The sequence below is a fragment of the Lycium barbarum genome, chromosome 4 (assembly GCF_019175385.1).
Source record: "Lycium barbarum isolate Lr01 chromosome 4, ASM1917538v2, whole genome shotgun sequence".
Lineage (NCBI taxonomy): Eukaryota > Viridiplantae > Streptophyta > Magnoliopsida > Solanales > Solanaceae > Lycium > Lycium barbarum.
In genome coordinates this window covers 26,492,183-26,514,909 of record NC_083340.1, presented here as the reverse complement: position 1 = coordinate 26,514,909, position 22,727 = coordinate 26,492,183, and the positions used below count along the sequence as shown (strand labels likewise).

Below are 22,727 nucleotides of genomic sequence, written 5' to 3'. Positions count from 1 at the left end.
TTTAATTTTGCTCCTCCTTCTTCTTCCTCTTCCGCTTCTTCTAAACTAGTTGAATATCTGGTAAGTTTGTTTATCCAAGATATGTTAGTTGGAACCTTCGTTTTCACTTGAGAAAAGGGCATATGGTCCCTTAACTATGAGAGTAGATTCAAAATAGTCCCTTAAGTATCACTTGACAGTTTTGGTTCTTTCAGTTTGCCACAAGTTAACGAATAGAGTTTGATGAATATTTTGTCGTAGACTAAAAGTGTTAACTTTTGGCGAACTTAAAGGACTAAAACTGTTAACTGCATACTTAAGGGACTATTTTGAACCTACTCTCATAGTTAAGGGACCATTTATGTCCTTTACTCTTTTCACTTCCTTCTAGCACTCTAATGTATTTAATGAGAAATTGAGCTTAGTAATTCAAACTTCAGATATACATGTCTAAAATTTGGGACTAAATTGTTTGAAGCTTGGCCTGCCATATGTCTAAGTTTATTTTTAAAGCGACTAAACTTATAGAACTTATAAACTTCATCTTAAAGATGAGTCCTGAATCGGCTATATGTGCACTTTCCCCTAATTCTAATCACAAGGATATCTTACAGGGTGAAAAACGCGGCCACTTTTTGGTTTGAAGGAGAAATGCAAGCCTGAAACACTATAACATTCTACAAATGCTTACCTGGTAGACAATTTTAGACATTTTGTAATTTATGTTCCACATGGAAGTAATATTTGAAGTCCCAATAGGCCTGACATACAATTTAAAACATAACTTGTCACTATGTTTATTTTCACGTTAGCAAAATTACTAAAACATGAATTTTTTGTATCTATTTAGCTGTGTCGCATATCATCCAAAAAAACAAAAAGATGCTATACACTAATTTGTGCTCATTCTAAGATTCAATACTTATGTCAAGTGGGGCGGGGACTAACAAACTACTACAAAATTCAGTATCAGCAACTAAGCAAGGCGACTATAAGATTCACATAAACACTATGACCGTGGCATTAGTTAGTATACTCCAAATCAATTACTGAGAGATTCCTACATGCCTCTCCATCCAAAACTACCACCCGTCCACCACAAAGAAAATCAATGTTCCCTCATGCTAACTATACAAAACCTGAAACTCTACCAAAATGAACCGATGCTCTAGCACTCGAGTTCAGTTCAAAAGTTCTGTTATGCAAGTGATTGGGTCAGATATCACAGTTAGACCTTTGCGCAAATCAAGCTCACTACAATATTTTGATGAATGCTCGAGGCATCCAACGGGAGGGCTGAAAGTAAAGAACCAGGAGGAAACTTCATATCATTGTCTTTGTCGGCTAGAGTTGGTACGAGATATAGCTGGAACTTCCTGGTAGTTGTCAGATTCATCCTCCTCGTCCGATGACAAGAAAGAAGGACCCATCCATGCCTTGAAACTTTCATTCACACGCCTCTCGACATCTGGTGTGACCTCCATTGCATTTGCTTCAAGCATTTCTACTCCAAGATTGCGCCCACTGAAGTCACTTTCATCAAGAATTACAGCAGCTTTTCTTCTTAGAAAGAAAGCAGTCCCTCCATATAGAATCACCAGCCCCCATGAAGTAATCTCGTAACACCAAAACAAGGGCGCTGAGCAGCTGCTCCCTAAAGTGAGAAGGGTTGAACCAAGAAACAGTGCAAGCAGACCAAATATGATAGCAAAAGCAACATTGAGAATTGATAGACAGCGCACTCCACCTGTTAAACACAATGGTGAGTTGCTAGACACACAAGAATAGGAGATGAAATGAATGAATCAATTCATCATCGCACGAGCAAATAGCAGGGAAACAAGAGCACCCTTCCCCAGGGAAATATGGTAAGCAGTGCAACAGACAAAACCAAGAAATCTAGCAAATGTATTAAACCATCTCTGCATACGTAATTCAAAACCTCCTATCACGCATGTTAATCACCTTCTAAAATTCTCCTTAAATAAACTCAGTGTAGCTCAAATATCCTAATTTTGCGGACCTGAATCCTCTCCATTGATATTGTTCAAGTTGGTTTTACCTTTAAGAATGCATTAGAGAAATGGAATTCCTTCTGGAGTTGACATCTCACATTTTGCACACATAATACTCCTTTAGTAATATAAGTAGCAAGCTCATGGAAAACCAATAATTGGGAGAACAGTAAATGAATCGACAAGTTCATGATCAAAGCTCAATTTCACTTGTATGTACTCGATTTTAGTATATACATAATCCACTGCATAGATTCGTACCTCCGGGGAGTATGGGCCCGCCCTCTACCTTCCTCCCACCTTAAATACACGAGCTCAACTCATTTAGTTATTAAACTAAGCGAACCAGCTCTCCAAGTAGCTCAATAATTTAACAAGCTACACTCTGGAAAGCTCAGATCAACTCGTTTAGAGTTTAAAAACAAACCACCAACACCCAACAATTTCCTCCATAGATATAAAAGGTAAGTTATTCCTCAGTTAACAGTTTCCAATTCTCCAAACCCTAAGTGATTCAATAGGCAAATAATTAACTTTTATTATAAAATCATCATTTGTATTCAAAAGACTTAATAAAAGAATGGACACAGACAAGTTGAAGAACAATAAACAAAAAAATGGACACAGACAAGTTGAAGAACAATCTCAAAGTTAATTATCTTCACGAATGATCTCGAGCCCAAAACGAACAAGCTGAGTTCAGCTCACACTCCAGTTCCCAACAAAAATTTAAGTCGGCCTGGTTCAAGCTTGCCACTTAGCTCGTGTTGACAATCAGACTCAGCTCGTAAAAATAACCTGGATCTAACCTCCAAGGCTCTCCTTAGCTCGACTCATTTTTAGCTTTACCTATAGGGTGTAAGTACATTTATGTAATAAGGATAGTCCTAAGTCCTAACAGGTCAAAGTTATGGCTTCCTTCTTACATGATCTAAAATCCTTTTGAAAAGATCATAGCAAGGTGTACACGTGATATACAATATTAAATGATTAACCACACACTGGGAGTACTGCAAGGTTATATATTGTTTCATTATATTCTGCTCTAATTTCTCAAGAGTATCTATATTCAGCTGTATTTCCACCACCAAAGACAATTCTCTCGCCTGGTTCCTTCCACAATATTACTTTTCATCTGCACTTCTAGTTTTGCTCATCGTTCAGATTGAGATAACCAGACCTTTCCCTATACCAAGAGATTCTAAAACTCTCAATATGAAACAAGAAAGTCTAAGCATGATCCGCCTCATAGAAAAAGACGAAGTCAGCTTACTTAGACAAATTTCTGATAGAGATAGACAATTGTGTTTCTTAGAGATATCAGAGATGTTATTCAAATACCCTGTTAGTGTCATACTTGAGAAAAGTTTTATGATTCATAAATTACTCCGAATTCACAAAGTGAAGAAAAACCAACAGGTCTCCTCTGTACTCATAGTATGTACTTTCGACAAAAGAAAAAAAGAACATCAAGAGCTAATTAGACTTCCATGAAGACATGAAAAATGAGCAGTTGTAATTTCCAGTACAGGGGAAGCACTAGCTTTTTTCAAAATTTTAATGTGGTTCAGACACAATCTAGATCTACATTTCTCTGGTTAACATCTAAAACTTGCACGACAGAAGTTTGAGGGTTATTACAATATTATTCAATCACGGGAAGTATGGCCAACTTCTCTTGACTATGACATCTTTGAGAGCTTGTCGCTTCTGTACCTTCCAATTTTAAGCTGCTACAAACTTGCTATAACACCCTCCCCAGACCCCACTTGTGGGACTACACTGGGTATGTTGTTGTAGTAGTACAAACTTGTTGTAACAGTGGGCTACTTAGCTTTGTTTTGTACTACTGCAGATAGCTCCTTATTTCGTATAACAAACTTAAATAACCCCACTCCGTTAAGGAAGAAAACTACTGAAAAGGCATTGATGTTTCACCTACCAAACTCTTGATTTTAGGTTTTTTTTTTTTTGCCTTCCTAAAACCAGCTAGAGCATGGACATGCACACCAAAACACAGCTAACAAGTAGAGAAAACAGACAGACAGAAAAGCATTTGAATCTGTTTGTTAATCGATGCACAAGAACATCAGTGAAATGACCTAATTTCTGCAAGCTCAGATAGTTTTTCCATATGAAGTTTTGGCACTTAACGTCTTTAGTATTATTTTGTCCACAAACATACAAGCACAAATCATTCCCGACAAGATCGTTTTTTACACACCAATAATAAAAAAGTCTATCCTAAGAGAAACGTGATATCACCCACAAATCTAAATACACAGAACTTTGAAAACTTGAAATGTACGAGTCAGAAACAAATCTGCCGGATTCTCCACCCAAAATAGCTGATATCCAAAGTAGTTCGATTTATAAGAGCAGCATTTATTTGCAACCTTCCTAAAAGCAAATACAAATCTAGTATTCCCTCAACTAGTGCTACGCTTAAATGCAGTAAAAAGAGGATTGGTTGCAGGGACGAAGTAATATAATAAGGTTGGTGCATAGAGCCTAGAAGGGAAGGGGAGGCAAACAAGGAGGGAATGCGACCCCTTCCACATCAGACAATTTCCGAAAAGACAGGAAAAGTAAATGCCTTTTACTTCGCTACCACTTGTTAGTTGTTACAACTGGAGTACTACCCTTATTGAAGGTAAAATGAGTCATAGGAAAACGTATAATTCGAGAAACATACCCCTTCTGGAAGCACAATAGTTATTCTCAACAACCCTCAAGCATCCATGTCTCATCGGAGCAGCGTACGCGACCATAATACCTGCAAATTTTGAAGTTATTTCATAAAACAAAAAAGTGACAGCTGTAATCCCTCTTTTTTTCCTGATAAATCAGTTACAATTAAACTATTAAAACTGGTAGCAGGACACTTACGAGCCCAGATGCATAATCCTGTTATTTGCACCCCAATTTCAGTTACAATTGGACGCAAAGAAACAACAGTGGAAAGAAAAGGCAGTAGAATTGCCAAGGCATTTATGTTGTACACGTTATGTACGTGAGTGTAATATATTGTTAATTCTCATCAATCCTTATCCTTCCTTCCTATCGACTGATCATTGCATCGAGAGAGGATGCACTTTTTGCAGACATTTACACATGAGAAGAGTTGAGATCGTTCTTATTTTCAAAGGACGGGCAAATATATGACTTCCCTTCATTTCAAAATGCGAGGAGGAATTGAAATTTGAAGAGTTCCCACATCTGAAATACATGCTTGAACAAAAGTATGTTATATTTAGCCTCCTAAAAACTATGCTCATCACGAAAGATTGACGGTACATCCTTAAAAAAATTAAACATAAACCTTTTCATCTCTAAGTTCATAACTTGACCTCCCAAGAGCCTAGGTCCAATTAGTTTTTCAGAGACATTGAAATTTCAATACAGCATAGACTAAAGGAATAGAAGATTTTAATGAACTTTATCAGAGTTAACCAACCATCAAAAAGAACTTCAATCAGACTTAACAATCAATTATCTAAATTCACATGCAGTCTCATAGTTACATCCTCAGTCATAGCTTCTAAACATTCTTTTTCCATTTCACATACATGTTGCAGTTTATTACAACCAGAGATGTCTTTCTATATATATTTCTTTGAGGTAAGATGTATTTCTATATATACTTCCACACATTTTGAACCTTCAGATCATTTGAGAGTCCTGTCTATCCCTTTCATTTTCTAATGAACATACAATATCTCGGAAACCATCCTCAGAAAGACTAAGTGTAAATGCCGGTTAAAACTCCACAAATGAGCAATTAAAGGCCGAACTAATTCTAGGCCTAACTCAGTAGAAGAGACAATAAAATCCCTCACTATCTTATCAGCGTAGCTGTCATAGCATCACTGATATACGCATTCTACTCTTCGAATGTAATAACAAAGTCAAAATTAGATTCAAGAAAAGATACTTCTTATTTGCCCTAAAAGGATGACTATATTTAAAGCTTGTGATATTATCCAAAGATACACAACCACATTTACCATATAATTTTCAAATGTCCTCGCCTGCAATTATTTACACTAACAAGTCCGTGAAAATACACATTGTACTCTTCGAATGCAATAACAAAATTCAAATGAAGGTTCATTCATTTCACATCTCATTTGCCAGAAAAAAAATTGATACTGAATACGCATAAGTAGTAAGTACAAGTAATCAGAGAATTAGATATATACGAAACATGCATTCCCTTTTTTCGAATTCAATAACAAAATCAAAATTAGGTTTACTGCAAATTCGCCCTAAAATATGAAGACATATAAACTAAGTGCTATAATCTACACCAACACATTCTCAAACATAAATTTTCCACATCTCCTCACCTACAATTAGATACACTGACAAGACCGCACATATGAAACACACGTTCTACTTTTCGAATTCAATAACAAAATAAAAATTAGGTTTACTTCTTATTCGCAATGAATGCATATAAACATTGTGCTATAATCCAAACATACACAAACACATTTTCAAACATATATTTTTCTCACATCCTTGCAATTAGATACACTGCTGAGACTGCAAAATTGAATTCAAAATTAGGTTTACTTTCTCATTTGCCCTAAAAATATGAACTCAGTTAAACTATGTGCTATATAATCCAAATATACACAAACACATAAATTGTTCTCACATCTCCTCACCTGCAATTAGATACACTGCCGAGACGGCGAAAACACACGACGAAGGAGCAAACAGAACCATCCAATAGTAATCCACAGTCTCCTGATTCGTTAAATAAAACGCACCAGGATAACTATCCGAATCACCACCACTGCCACTACTACCAGCTATGTTAGTGAAATTAATTGAAAGCGGTTGAATACGGTAGTCACTGCAAAAAGGCCGGCGAGCAGGATCGATAGGAAACACTATTTTCAAGCTGATAACAGTGGAGATTACAATAGCAAGTGATATTAGGGTTAAAGTACAGATCACAATTGGTCTTTGAAGACGATTCCATGCTTTGTCTTCTTCACGGAGACACTCGTATTCGTGTTTTGGCATGAATGCTTGACGGAGTGCATCTCCGATTATCGTCGACATTTGAATTTCAACAACAACAACTGTGCAAAGGCATATACGCGTATCGCATGTATGTATTTTGAGGTGAATTAAGGGTTTGGAGAAGAAAAAAGAAAATTCCTGGAAATGGAAGTGGTAGTTGTTGGTGGGGATGTCCAAAGTTAGTTTGTTGCTTTACCGGCTTTCTGATTAGCACCGTCACGCGTCTACTTCCCTTTTTACGACTAGTATAGTTGTTGTATTTATATCATCATTTTTTTATCGCTATCTTGTGCGTGAAGGAGGTGCCTATGCTTCTTGAAACGATGGTCAAATTTGTTTTTTGTTTTTAACTATTGTAAAATGGTCAAACATTTGTATTTCGTTAATAGTTGGTTAGATCTACCCTTATCGTTATTAACTAGTTATGTGAGGCCCGTGCTAAGTCCGGGCCCAAACTCAAGATATAAAAGTAGATATTTTAACTAAAAAAATATAATATGTGTTAGTACAAGTGTACAACAACAACAACAACAACAACCATATACCCATTGTAGTCCCACAAGTGGGTAATTATATAAAAGCAAAATTTTCATTCCACTGCTTTAATATTTTAACTTCCATTTTGATAAAATTATTTACTTCAAATCAAATGCGGAGCCAGAATTTGACATTTATAACTTATGTATCCTAATTTTCTGAAGTTATTTAGTTCTAAATAAATAATCTATACATAGTTAATGAACTTTTAAGACAAATACATAATTTAACTTGTGCAGCGGATGGAGCTGCTCCTCTCTTAATTAGGGATTAGGGGTTCGAACATGGATATGGAAAAAATCTTTGGAGGAAGCGTTCCCTCCGAATAGGCGCGATACAGTGCTAATTATCTAGATTAATTGGGCTTAAATGCGGATATCGAGCACGAACCAGAAAATCAAAGAACATGAAAAATGAGGTAGAAGGTTCGATAGCTTTTGAAAAGTAGACCTTAAAAATAAAAAATAAAAAAATTGACTTAAATAAATAAGATTAGGACCTAAAAGTAATTAATTAATTTTTTTTTAAAAGAATTAGAAATTATTGTGAAGACTACAAAAGTCCCCAGGTTCGATAGCTTTTGAAAAGTAGACCTTAAAAATAAAAAATCAAAAAATTTACTTAAATAAATAAAATTAGGACATAAAAGTAATTAATTAAAAAGTTTTTAAAAATTTGGGAAACTCTTGTGAGGACTACAAAAGTCCTCACATTCCCTCTTATATTATATAGTAATTTGAGCTAAATCTGTCTGTATTGACTAATAATTATTACACGAGCTTTTAGTATGTGATCTTTTTCTTTTTCTATAAGAGAAAAAATATCATATATTTATCCTTGAATTATGTGAAATGATCTATAATTTGGAAGAACTACGTAATTATTTTGATAGCGGCACCGCTATGTTCTTAACACTTGTAACCTTTAATAACCAGATTTATATTTCCCAAGCCAAAATTAACAAGCCTCAAGTCTTAAATTAGCTCAAACGAACTCATAGAATAATCATCACAAATACTTTTCAGCTCACTAATAATAACGTCGGAGTTCCACATCGACTTCATAATGTTAAAACAAACATGTGTATACATAATTCAGCTCCTAATAAGTCATTTACAACAGTATCATAGCGGTCAAGATGGGGTTAAAGGACACGTAGTCTTACATGCGAAGATAAATTGGTGATTTGAAAAAGTGATAAAAATAAAGGAGTGTCAGAAACCATATGCGCGAGGTGAATTTTGTGTGCTCATTTGTAAATATCACGAGGGTGAAAGTGGTGGTAGGGTAACAATGGTCTTCATCTGGTGTTATAGAGAGTGGAGAGGCTCAATCGTTATGGTGGTGAGTTCCATTTCTATTTTCACAAGAGCCTTTCTTTTATAGAATTGTATTTATGATTAATATGGAATCGGGAGACGTCCCCACCTTATTTTTATTATGTTTATCCTTAGATATTCCATGACATGTATTTTGAGGGCTAGGTATATCTATTGATATCATAATTAAAAAAGTACACATATCGTCTTGAGCTTGTGGAAACCTTTAAATAAAAATTACCGATATTTCATCAAATTATTGTATCACATTGTTTATGAAATGAGTAGCATCATGACTCACAAGATGAGGTGCATGTCACATAGTTACCTCAAAGTTTGAGGTCTGACAACTTCAAGCGTTCAAATTCATCAAAATTAAGGTCTTAAACGTTTGCGTTTGACCGAATTCATCAAATTGAAAATCAAGTTCTCAAGTCCTTGCATATGACCATGTTCATTATATTCAAGAATAAATTTAAAACTTCTCGAATCAAGTTTTTTAAGAGAAGAATCATAGGAAACTCCTTTATATTTGTCGCCAATTTTTTCCAGGCACGAAGTTTATTATTAACATCGCTTACGAAGTATAGTGATAGTCACAAGGATGCTATTCACGTCATGACCGAAGAAAATTCATCGATAAGAACTAGACGCGACAGTTCTATTCATTGTTTCAGAGAATATTTATCTATAAGCACTCATCTTAGTTATAACTATTTAATTGTTAGGGTATTCAAACACTTGTAAATTTCTCAAGAGTAATTATACTCGGGCATTTCACATTCTCTGTGCATCTTGCTGTTAGATTATACTACAAAATAAAATCTAAACTCACCAATTGCATCCTATTTGTCCTTGTTAAATGGCTTAATACTTCGAGAACCTATGAACTTGACACATTTTATTTAATGTGCACTTAAATTATTATTTTTCCAAATTATCCCTTTATATATGGCCATTTGGTAGTCTACCTTCCCCCTTATACAAAAAATTGCGCAGATTGCCCTTCTTTTGGGGTGGTCTTTAAATATTGTCTCTCATATTTGTGGTCTTTAAGTTTTGCCCTTCGCTTGAAAAATGGCCTTATACCTGAGGTTTTGGGTTCGAACCCCCGCTCAGGCATAAATTAGAAAAAATCGCAAGGCAAGGCTTGGGTCTTGTTAAGGAATAACCAAAGTTATGCCGGACCCGGCATACTTATGCCTTATGGGCAAACTTTTATTTAAGCCTTAATTAAACGTCTACCCATAAGACAGAACTCTTCCTTAAGACATAGTTTAGTTATGCCTTATGGGACAGACTTTTAGTTAAGGCATAACTAAAAGTATGCCCCATAAGGTATAACTTTTCCTTAAGACATAGACTTTGCCTTATAAGACAAACTTTTAGTTATGCCTTAAGTAAAAATTTCACCTTATGGGGCATACTTTTAGTCATTCCTTATGGGGCATACTTTTAGTTAAGGGCCTTATGGGGCATACTGTTAGTTAAGGCATAACTAAAAGTATGCCCCTAAGGCGGAACTTTTCCTTAATACATAAACGTTGCCTTATAAGGCGGAACTTATAGTTATGCCGGGTCCGGCACAACTTTAGTTATTCCTTAAGACGTATATGTCGGGTCCGGCATACACACGACCTAAGCCTTGCTTTGCGATTTTTTTTAATTTATGCCTGAGCAGGGTTCGAACCCAGAACCTCATGATTTCTACGCGAAGCTCAGGATTGCAACGCGAAGGGCAAAAATTAAAGACCAACATTTTGAGGGGAAAAAACTAAAGACCATCCCAAAGGAAGGGCAATCCTGCAAATTGCCCGCCCTTATACGACCTAAGCCCAAAGAGGTGATACACTTGATGGTCGCTGCCACGTGAATATTTTCTATTTACATGGCAATTTTTAACATTTTTTTTTTACGCTTTAATATTCATTAATTTTTGGGATCATTTTTACGGGACAAATTTCTAAGAAAATATGTTTGGAACTCCATCAATAACAACAACAACATACCCAGTGTAATCCCACAAGTGGAAGCTAGAGACAGTCATGTGTACGCAGACATTACTCCTATATTGTACAGGTAGAGAGGTTGTTTTTTATATATCCTCGGCTCAAGGAAAGGATAAACACAACAGATAAGGAAACATAAGCAATAACAATAGCAAATATGGAAACGTAAGCAGCAACACTAGCAAGATAGAAAGAAAATCGAAGCAGAAGAGACAACGAGTAATAATAGAGAACTAAGAATAAGAAATTCGAAGATAGTAAATTAATACAAAACGAAACTAATACTACTACTGGTAAGAAAAAGCAAATGCGTAACTACCTACTACTAGCCTTTTTCCCAAATCCTCGACCTCCACAACCTCCTATCAAGGGTCATGTCCTCGATACTCCGAAAACTTGTCATTTCTTGTCATATCACCTCTCCTTAATACTTTTTCGGCCTGCCTCTACATCTCCGCAGGCCCTTCAAGGCTTCAACAGTAGCCTCTCACACCTCCTCACTGGGGCGTTTGTGCATCTGCTCTTGACATCCTTAATTTTGTCCCGTTCACCATAATTACCCTAATTTCTAAGACATTATCATTGTTGTCATATTCTAACAACATCATACCTATGATCTTGGCTGCAACCTTAGTAGATTTTGGTTGTGTTATTTCTTAATCAAGAAAGTTAAGAGCATCTTCAAAAGGGGATTTTGTATATACTCCTACTGCACGGTGGTACAAGAAAATATTAGCAATAAGTTGTGTGATTATGTTAGTGGAGCCGAAAACAACGTCAATCTTATACATAATGTTGAAGATGATGGTTGGGTTCAAAGATCCTTATAATGATTCGTAAGAACGTTTTGAGTTTTAAAATCCCTTTATCTTATTCGAGACTTTCTGTAGGTTTATTTGATTTTTTATGACTTGCGGATATGGATGATAGGGAGTCCTAGGAGCTTGGGTGTGTTTCAAGGCATTAGAACTAAAAACTACTAATTTTAAATATTAAGAGTTGACCAAGATCAAGGATGTGACTAGACGAACTTAGATTCGTGGTTTAAAAATTCTTATAGATCCGTATGATGATGATTTACACTTCTACGTATGTTTGGATTGCACCGGGATAAGTTCTAGCCTTAGAGTTGGTTATTGTAGTTGATTATCCGCTTATAAATTAGTTGATTATTTCATGAATTCATAGTTTAAAGTTGAAAATTTCTAGCCCTGGATTAAGAGAATTTTAAATGATGATTCGGAGGTTGATTTGGAGTTAGAATGACTTGAAACTTTAGATTTGGAATCCCTAAGGAATGAGCAATTTTGGAATCAATTTTAGATTTTGACCCCAGGACTCAGATTTGATTTTTTTGCACTGACTATTTTATATCACAATATGCGTCGGTGGACTTGTTTAACCCCGTTGAGAGTGCACTTTTGATGGATTGGAGTGTCTAAAGGCTTGGGGAAAGGATAAGACCGTTCGAGGTGACAGTAAAGCTTCATATTGAGGTAAGTTAAGACTTGACTTCGACGAGGGATGTTTTCTCAATTAAATGATGAATCAATTGAACTAAGGGTAAGGGGTGATATATAGGCGAGGTGACAAACGTTTTTGTGGACACCGGGTGGTATGTCAGGGATATTTGTCTTTTTTTTGCTACTTGACTAAATAAACTTATTATCTGATTAATTGAACATGAATCCATGTTAGTGAGTAATATTTCCATGTAAGGCTTCATTTTAAGCTATATATGCACATGAGTGACATGCGTAACTATTGATCATACTTTGTTGATATACCATGCGATTGCATAAGATGCTTTGATTTATATAAAAGAGGCATGTGGAGTCAGTCCGCACTGGTTCTTTGATATATATGTTGAGTTCATCCATGCCAATTATATGATATGCACATGGAGTCCATCCGTGCTACACGTGGAATTCATCCATGCAGCTTGTGGACGATGCGATTGTACCCATGTGTCACTGTTGCGGGACACCTCCTGCCCGGGCAGTGTGCGAGCAAGTTGATTTGTGTTGTGGTATTGGGTAGAGTCATTGTTAGGTAATTAATCCTTTGACCGCTTCAGTAACATTTTTCATACATTTTAAACGTGTAACTTAGTTGTGTTTTATTTAACGGCAAAAGGGTGAAATATACCCTTGTACTATTGGAAAAGGGCCAAATATACCCTTGTGTTATACTTTGGGTTCAAATATACCCCTGTCGTTATACTATTAGTTCAAATATATCCTTCATCCGTTAAAGTTGTCTAAGTTGGACAACCAATCCTACGTGGCACTAACATTTGATAAGGTGGATGCCACGTGGTATGCCACCTCAGCAGCCCTAACCCATTTTACCCCTCCTCTCTATTTGTTTTTCTGCCATTGAAATTTCCTTTCCCTCCACCATCAATACCACCAATTGAGATGGTTCAACTAAAAAATAGTTGATATTTGATAACGTTTAAATTACTTTTGGTTTCTATGTTCAATTTTTAAGGCTCAATTTGTGGCAATGATGGTGGAGGGGAAGGGAATTTTATTGGTGGAAGAACAAATAAAGGGAAGAAGTAAGTTGTTGATGTGGCATGCCACGTAACATCCACCTCATCAAATGTTAGTGCCACGTAGGATTGTAATAGTGAAGGCTAAAACCTCCGCGAATTGCAACTTTCAACCTCCTCAAATTACTCAGTTTTTTGTAGTGCTTGGACAACTTCAACAGACGAAGGATATATTTGAACCAATAGTATAACGACAGGGGTATATTCAGACCCAAAGTTGTTACACCTTGAAAATTTTCGTGTCGTTTGTGTTGTGAGTAAACTAACGTAAGCTCGGAGAGGTCATGAAACCCTTATAAGGTTAAGGAATACTCTTAACAAGTGTTAAGCAAGTGTTTAAAGGTTCCGGGAACAAGCAAATCGAAGAAAATAAGTTTGTTGAAAATTTGGCAAAATTTTGGATAGAAATTTTGGGTCAACTTCAGAGAGGTATATCTCCCAGTATATCAGGAATTTTGAGGTGTTTCAAGAGCCTAAAATGAAGTTCGTCGAGTGAAGTTTCCAACGCAACAAATCGTTTGTTAATACGACATCGGAGTAGGGAGTTATAGGCATTTTAAAATGGACTGCCAGAAGCCCGCGAACCTACGCAAAAACACTTAAAAGGCCCACCAATTTCGGCACACCAGCCCACCCAATTTTGGACCACTATATATACCCCCCCTAAGTCACCTAAATCACCTCATTTTTCACCATTTCTCATCCCCACACTTCTCTAGAACCTCCCACAACATTCATCCAATATCCTTACGCCAAAACATAGCAAATTTAAGAGTTCCTACATCAAATTAGGCTTGGGTTTGTAAGATTAACAATGAATCTCGCCAAATCAAAGAAGGGCCACGACTTTGGGGCTCATATTTTCACCAAAACAGAACCTTCTAGACCCTAGGAGCTCTCTCCAACACTCCAAACCATTCCAAATCAAATCAGGAGAAGATCAAGCCATAAAATCCTTAACTAGTTCATGGAAGGAGCTTGTTCGTACTTCTAATTGAAGTTGTGGTGGATAAGCTTTAGGGTAAATTGTGTGAGGTGAAGTTCTTCAATTCTCCAAATGTGAATTCTGGCTAAACTCTGTGGCTTTCCTAGGGCATATTGTTTCAGATGAGGGCATCAAAGTGGATACTCAAAAGATAGAGGCTGTGAAGACTTGGCCTCGACCCACGATGCCGACAGAGGTTCATAGTTTTTTGGGTTTAGCAGGGTATTACAGAAGATTTATGGAGGGCTTCTCTTCTCTTTTTGCCCTATTGACGAAGTTGACTTAGAAGGCAGCCAAGTTCCAATAGACAGATGCATGCGAGCGGAGTTTTCAGGAATTGAAGCACAGGTTGACTTCAGCACCAATCCTGGCGCTTCTAGATGGATCCGAGGGATATGCTGTCTATTGTGACGCTTCGAGGGTTAGATTGGGTTGCGTACTGATGCAGCACGATAAGGTTATTACTTACGCTTCTAGACAGCTCAGGAAGCACGAGAAGAACTACCCGACTCACGACCTAGAGTTAGCGGCCGTGATTCATGCACTTAAAATCTGGAGACATACTTATATGGCGTTCATGTTGACATCTATATAGATCATAAAAGTCTTCAGTACATCTTTAAGCCGAAGGAGCTAAACTTGCGGTAGAGGCGGTGGTTAGAATTGCTGAAAGATTAAGACGTTGATATTTTTTACCACCTGGGAAAGTGAATGTGGTAGCAGATGCCCTCAACCGCAAATTTATGGGTAGTTTAGCATAACTGCGGGCTGGAAAAGGGGAGTTGGCTCATGAGCTTCTTCAGTTAGCCAATTTGGGGGTCAGAGTGATAGATTTAGGAAATACAAGAGTTACTATTCAGACTACAACAACATCATCCTTAGTAGCCGAGGTAAAAATGCGTCAGTATGAAGGCCCTTCATTGACCTATTACAAGGATACATCTCCACAAAAAAAGAAATCACCATTCGGGATTACTGGAGATGGAGTCCTCAGGTATCGAGGTAGGTTGTGTGTTCCCAATATTGCGGGGTTACGTCAGAAGATTATGGCGGAGGCTCATTGCTCCCACTATTCTACCCATCCAGGGTCAACAAAGATATACCGCGACATCAAAGAGGTTTATTAGTGGGATGGAATGAAGAAGGATGTAGCAGGGTTCGTGGCCCAGTGTTCTAATTGTCAACAGGTAAAGATTGAAAATCAGAAGCCCGGTGGATTATTGCAGGCTACGGAGATTCCAACTTGGAAGTGGGAAGTAGTTAATATGGATTTCATTTCGGGCCTACCCCGATCTCAGCCTAGGTTTAATTATATATGGGTAATTGTTGATAGACTGACAAAATCAACACATTTTCTGCTTGTCAGGACTCCTTACTCCCCCGAGGATTATACGAAGTTTTATATTAAGGAGATAGTCTGACTTCATGGTGTTCCTGTATCCATTATCTCCGACAGGGGTGCACAGTTTGCGGCGAACTTTTGGAGATCCTTTCAGGAGGGTTTGGGGACTCAAGTGAATCTTAGCACAACATTTCACCCCCAGACAGACGGACAGGCTGAGCGCACTATTCAGACCCTTGAAGATATATTAAGGGCATGTGTGCTAGATTTTGGAGGCAATTGGGATGACCATTTACCGCTTATTGAATTGGCGTACAATAATAGGTACCATTCCAGTATTCAGATGGGCCCATATGAAGCTTTATATGGACGAAAGTGTATATCACCAATTGGATGGTTTGAAGTGGGAGAGACGAAGTTAGTAGGGCCAAATTTAATCCAACAAGTGGTGGAGAAAGTTAAGCTTATTCAGGATCGATTATTAACAGCCCAAAGTCGACAGAAGTCTTATGCGGATAATCGCTGACGAGACTTGAAGTTCCAAGTTAATGACTGGGTATTCCTGAAGGCGTTGCCGATGAAAGGCGTTACCGATGAAAGGCGTTATGAGATTTGGTAAGAAAGGTAAGCTTAGCCCTCGATACATTGGACCCTACAAGATTGTACGTAAAGTAGGCCAAGTAGCCTATGAGTTAGATCTACCTTCATAATTGGGGACAGTCCATCCATTCTTTCACGTGTCAATGCTTCGTAAGTGTGTTGGAGATCCTTCTAGAGTGGTACATGTGAATGATGTCCAGATCACTGAGCAACTATCCTACGAAAAAATTCCCATTGCAATCCTGGATAGAAAAGTTCGGAGGCTAAGAACTATAGATATAGCCTCAGTTAAAGTTTTTTGAAGAAACAATAATAGGGAAGAAATGATTTGGGAAGCTGAAAAAGATATGAAGTCCAGATACCCACATTTGTTTCCACTCCCAGAAGAAGTTCAAACAGAGACATCCTTGTCTTCAGGTGCGTAATGTTTTTTTTTTTTTTTATAGTTTCTTAGTCGTGTGGGGCTATTATTGTCGTTGTTGTTGTAGCCATGTAAGGCACTATATATTTTGGATTGTTGTGACAGAATGGTAGTGGTACAATTACAGAGGAAGCTCTGCCGAAACTTCCATAGAATCTCCGAGAGTTTAACATTCGAGGACGAATGTTTTTAAAAGGGGGGAGAATGTTATACCTCAAAAATTTTCTTGTGAGTAAACTAACGTAAGCTCGGAGAATGTTACACCTCGAATACTCTTAAAAAGTGTTAAGTAAGTGTCTGAAGGTTCCGGGATTAAGCAAATTGAAGAAAATAAATTTGTCGAAAAATTGGAAAATTTTTGGGTCAACTATAGAGAGGTATATCTCTGGGTATATCAGGAGTTTTTAGGTGTTTCAAGAGCCTAAAATGAAGTTCGTCGAGTGTAGTTTCCAACACAACAAACTGTTTGTCAATGGGACATAAGAGTAGGGAGTTATGGGCATTTTAAAACGGACTGCCAGAAGCCCGCGAACCTGCGTGGAAATTCTAGAAGCCACTTAAAAGGCCCACCAATTTCGGCCCACCAGCCCACCCGATTTTGGACCACTATATATACCCCCTGAGTCACCTAAATCACCTCATTTTTTACCATTTCTCATTCCCACACTTCTTTAGAACCTCGCACGACATTCATCCAATATCCTTACACCAAAACATAGCAAATTTAAGAGTTCCTACATCAAATTAGGCTCGGGTTTGTAAGATTAACGACGAATCAAAGAAAGGCCACGACTTTGGGGCTCATATTTTCACCAAAATAGAATCTTATAGACCCTAGGAGCTCTCTCCGACACTCCAAACCATTCCAAATCAATTCAAGAGAAGATCAAGCTATAAAATCCTTAACTAGTTCATGGAAGGAGTTTGTTCGTACTTCTAATTGAAGTTGTGGTGGATAAGCTTTAGGGTAAATTGTGAAAGGTGAAGTTCTTCAAGTTATAAGGTATGTTTTTCATCTTGAGTTTGATATTAAGTAGTTTTTTTTGAGGATTTTAATGGCTTAAAGTAAAGGAAAACATGGCATAAAGGTCGTAGATAGATATGTTGATGTTGTTGGCTTATGGACTGATTTTTGAAGGAAGTTTCGGACTAATTTGTAGATGTGTGTCATGTAGTATCTTGATTACGTTATGGTTGATGTTGTTAGTGATGTTTGGGAGTTGTTTTGGAATTTTGAGGAAGTAGATAATATAGAGGAAATGCTGTTAGATTTTCGTTGGCTCATTTATTAGTCTAGCTTGATCTTATCAGAGTTTCAATAGCTTGACCTTGGTATGAATTATCTTGAATATAGATTTGCAAGTTCGGAAGGATAAGCGTTAAGTAGTTAAGGAAATGACAAGGTATGTTAAGGTTGTTCATTCTTTTCTTGGCATGATTCCATATATGGTAAGAATGTAATGAACCTTATGACTAGGGATTTGTCAAAGTAGAGCTTGTCATATTATTGCATAGTTTTCGAGTGTTATGTTATTCTTTCCGAGGGGCCATATCCCCTTCCTATGTCCTTGAGTTTATATAGAAACAAGAGAGACATGTTACAGTATCAGTATTTTTTTTCTCTCAGCATATGCATGAGATACTGCATGGTATACATATGTATTTTCTTTAGCCTGACCATTGGGTCAGTAAGACAGCTATGCCTGACCTACGGGTTAGTGAGACAGATATGTCTGGCCTACGGGTCAGTGAGACAGATTGCCTAGCCTACGGGTCAGTGAGACAGATTGTCTGGCCTACGGGTCAGTGAGACAGATTGCCTGGCCGACGGGTCGGTGAGATATATTGCCTGGCTACTTAGCCAGTGAGATTTTATAGTTGCCTGGCCACTTGGTCAATGAGGTATATAATAGTATTATCTTGCATTTCATATGAGACAGGTCAGGTGAGATATTCCGGGCATCTTTTGGCCTCCAGATTGTATTGTTTCAGTTCAGTTTCATTTATCGCTTGCCTTACATACTCGGTATATTGTTTCGTACTGACGTCCCTTTTTCCGGGGGCGCTGCATTCATGTCTGCAGGTACAGATCGACAGACTGATAGACCTCCCCAGTAGGCAGGATCTGATATCAGCTGATTGGTGAGCTCTCTTTTTGTTCGGAGTTGCCAGGTCTTTGGAGTCTCTCTCTTTTGATTATAGATTGTATGGGCCGGGGCCCTATCCCGACCATGGTATAGTCTTTCCCTAGAGGCTTGTAGACTAGTCCTATATATAGTATGTTTGTGTGATAGCCTTGTCGGCTTGTATATGTCTGTTGGATACTGTTGGTTTTGTACGATCAAAGCAGCCTTGTTGGCTTGCTCAGTTGTGTATATATATTTTGGGTGTGTGTGCAGTTCAGACGAGACAGTCAATATATATATATATATATATATATATATATATATATATATATATATATATATATATATATATATATATGTCTGTGTGATAGCCTTGTCGGCTTGTATATGTCTGTTGGATACTGTTGGTTTTGTACGATCAAAGCAGCCTTGTTGGCTTGCTCAGTTGTGTATATATATTTTGGGTGTGTGTGCAGTTTAGACGAGACAGTCAGTATTTCTATATATATATATATATATATTACTCCCCAGAGTTTCAGATTTAGAGTGGTTCGCTCGGGCCTAGTTTGGCATCGAGTGCCGGTCACGCTACTCCAGATTTGGGGCGTGACAAAAATATAACGAAGGGTGTATTTGATCCTTTTCCAATAGTACTAGGGTATATTTGGCCCTTTTCTGTTTATTTAATTATAACATAAATTTTTTCTCATTGTGTATACATTTAGTTGATTATTGCTTCCAATTGACATTTTTTCTTAAAGCATTTAAATACCAAAAAGCTTGATCTAAGTTTTCTTAAAAATAATGTAAATGAACTTATAATTTCATCTAGACAAAGTTGATTGATTGAGAAAAAAATTCAAACTTTATTTTCGCATATTTGAAGTTTCAAAATTTAGTTCTAGCGAAAAAGAGTAAATTTTGTTCAAATAGCTGTTTTTTATTTTATTTGAATAATCTCATTTTTTGTGCGTTGAATTTGTATTCTACATAATTAATTTGAATATGATTTTATTATAAATAGTTTTAACAAATCAAAAAAGTTTGAGTTGAATTAGCACTGCTGTTTTTGAATTTATCCAAGTTTGTGGGAGTTTGAACGTAAAATCTTAAAGAATATGTTGAGATCCTTAATTTTCTTTTGAGATAAATAACTTTAGAGGAACTCAATATTGTATTAAATTAATTTGTTGTGTTCTTGCTCTTATTGCATTAACGGAGATTAAATTTCTTAAATATCGTATTTGCAAACTCTTATATGTATATAAATAATTCTCGTATTGTTATTAGTAAACTTAATTTGTGATAAATTGTGCCAGATGGTGCGGGTTCTTATTGTATTAATCCGATGTTATATTAGTTAGATGTCGTATTTGCAGACTCTTATTTTCAATACAATTTTCATAATATGTCATTGAACTTAATTTATAACAAATGGCATAAGTGATGCCGGAATTGGCTAATTAGCATATGTCTTCTTATTGTAAAGTCAGACCTCTCTATAACAGCATCCGCATATAACAACATCTCTATCTAACAACCAAGTTTTTTCGGAACTAATTTTTTATGTTATATTTTATTTTTCTATAATAGCATTTTACCTATAACAGCAACAACCAACTTTATAACAGTACGGTCTTTGTAAAATTACCTCCCATATAACAGCTATCTTTATTTCTTGGTAACATAATAATTAACCATCTTCATAAAAATAGAATATTTATGATTACCAATAATAATGTAGACATTTTGACCAAATATTTAATCCTTTAGTACACTATTTATGACCAAAATTATTATATGAATATATAATTTTCATCATTTAAATATTTTCCTTTGCTATACAAAGTGTGATTAAGCTTAGAATTTGACAATTAAAAATGAAGAACTAAATTTTATGTATCTATTTTGCCTATAACGGCGAAAAGTTATTTAAATATCAATGATGTTATAGGTGTATAACAATCATTCTCTATAACAACAAAAAAATTTCAGACCCAACAATGCTGTTATAGAGAGATTTGACTGTACAACTAATAAAACAAATGATAATATTTAATTCATTGTTAACCAAGATGTCTAATATACACAAGAAGATAGATGAAATGAATTTAATTGGTAATAGAGAATATATATTTTGGCTTATTGCTTAAAATTGCATTATTTCTCGTGTACTCGGGGTTGAATGTGTTGGGCTGGATTTTCTTTCCTCATTTGATATCAATTTTTAAAATCTACTGTGTTAAAACAATTGATAGTATTATGGTTGAAGTTCAGAGAAAAAAATTAATCAAAAAGTAAAGATTAATTTTTTATATTACAAGATTAAAACCATTAGTACTATTTATTCTTATTTTGATTTGCTTTAATCACGCGCAAATTTACTAGTTAGTTAATGAAACATTATTGTCTATTAATGCCGCATGAAACTCTGATTATGTGTTCCGCTTATATTAACGTTTAAACTATTAATGTGACCGGATGCTGTTTAATTCCATTGATTAGTGTCATAAAACAGTGTAACATTCGTGCTTGACAAAAAAGTAAGTGCAAGTTCCTTTTAATTTTTATACGGTCCAAATTTTAAGCATCTAAAAATTATGTGGACCTGTCTCCAATTTCCAAAAAGAGCATACGTGGGGCCATGAGAAATTTTCACTTTTCCCGAAAGATACTTTTATTTTATTTAAAAATTAGTATTTGGCCATAAAATTTATGTATACAAATTTGAAAAACACTTAAAAACCTTATTTTTACTTTTTTTTTTTTTTTTCACTTTCAGTATAATTAAATAACCAAATATTCTTATTAAAACTATAACCAAACACGACTCCAACTTTAAAATTCCATATAAAGTGAAAAATATTTGATTTTCCTTGGCAAACGCCTACTTAGATTACATTCGAACTATTGTAAACCGGCTGCCTGTAATGCATGGTGACGCGACCACTTTCTGTGAGGAGTCTTTATCAAACAAATCCCTATCGTCGGATAAAAAAAAATGTCGGCCGAATGTACGGTCATCAACAAAAGTCAACATTTCCATGACATAATGAACTTTACATGCTTTTTCTCCCATTCGCCGCCTTCCATTCCTTTTCTTTGGCTACTTTTAGTTCTTGTTTTTTTTTCTTTCGTTTAATTTTAATAATTTGTTAATAATATTTTTCTTGTCCTAATTTGTTTGATTACATCTAGCTGAACACAAAATTTCTTAAAAAACTTTCAATTTACATGCCTTTTATTTACACATTAGATAATTTGCTACCATCTGTTTAAATTTGACCAATAGAGTTATTTATTTAATAATTTATGACGAAGAAAATTGGCACTGTAGTATGATAAATTAATAAAATGTGAGCATATACTGACTTAGAACATTATCATTATCAAACATTAAAGATATATAAAATATTAAAAATCATTTATAGTAGGGTTCACACTTCACATAAGTATTGCCTCCTTGAGATAAAACAGAAATGCAAATAAAGAATTTTCAATATAGAAAAATTTTCATATTTTCGAAATGGATAAAAAAGAAGCCAAAATTTGAATTATGTCGGACAAGCTAAGAGCCCATTTGGATTGACTTATAAGTTGCTTAGAAGCTGTTTTCAGTTTTTTTGAGTGTTTGGCTGGCCAACTTAAAGTCATTTTGTGCTTAAAATAAGCTCAAAAAAATAATTGGGCCTATTTGACTTAGCTTATCTAAAGCAGCTTATAAGCTAAAAAAAATAAGTTAGACTACCCCAATTTATTTTTTTATCTTAGAAACTGTTTGCAGCTTATAGGCATAAGCT

General features: G+C 36.0%; 1 protein-coding gene across 1 annotated transcript; it reads right to left on the bottom strand.

Annotated features, from left to right (window-relative positions):
• Positions 1 to 865: 865 nt before the first annotated feature.
• Positions 866 to 7,289, bottom strand: LOC132635650 (uncharacterized). The gene is made up of 3 exons (XM_060352126.1): positions 6,668 to 7,289; positions 4,690 to 4,770; positions 866 to 1,726 (listed from the first exon to the last, which is right to left on the bottom strand). Exons 1-3 carry the CDS (start codon positions 7,068 to 7,070, stop codon positions 1,308 to 1,310), a joined length of 903 nt encoding a protein of 300 aa, XP_060208109.1. The 5' UTR covers positions 7,071 to 7,289; the 3' UTR covers positions 866 to 1,307.
• Positions 7,290 to 22,727: the final 15,438 nt, after the last annotated feature.

Excerpts from the sequence above, each read along its gene's own strand:
- LOC132635650 (XM_060352126.1), bottom strand. The coding sequence starts at position 7,070 with ATGTCGACGATAATCGGAGATGCACTCCGTCAAGCATTCATGCCAAAA. Across the intron at positions 4,771-6,667 it reads GGCAGTGTATCTAATTGCAG|GTATTATGGTCGCGTACGCT; the intron begins GTGAGGAGATGT and ends CAAAATTTGCAG. Across the intron at positions 1,727-4,689 it reads CTATTGTGCTTCCAGAAGGG|GTGGAGTGCGCTGTCTATCA; the intron begins GTATGTTTCTCG and ends TGTGTTTAACAG.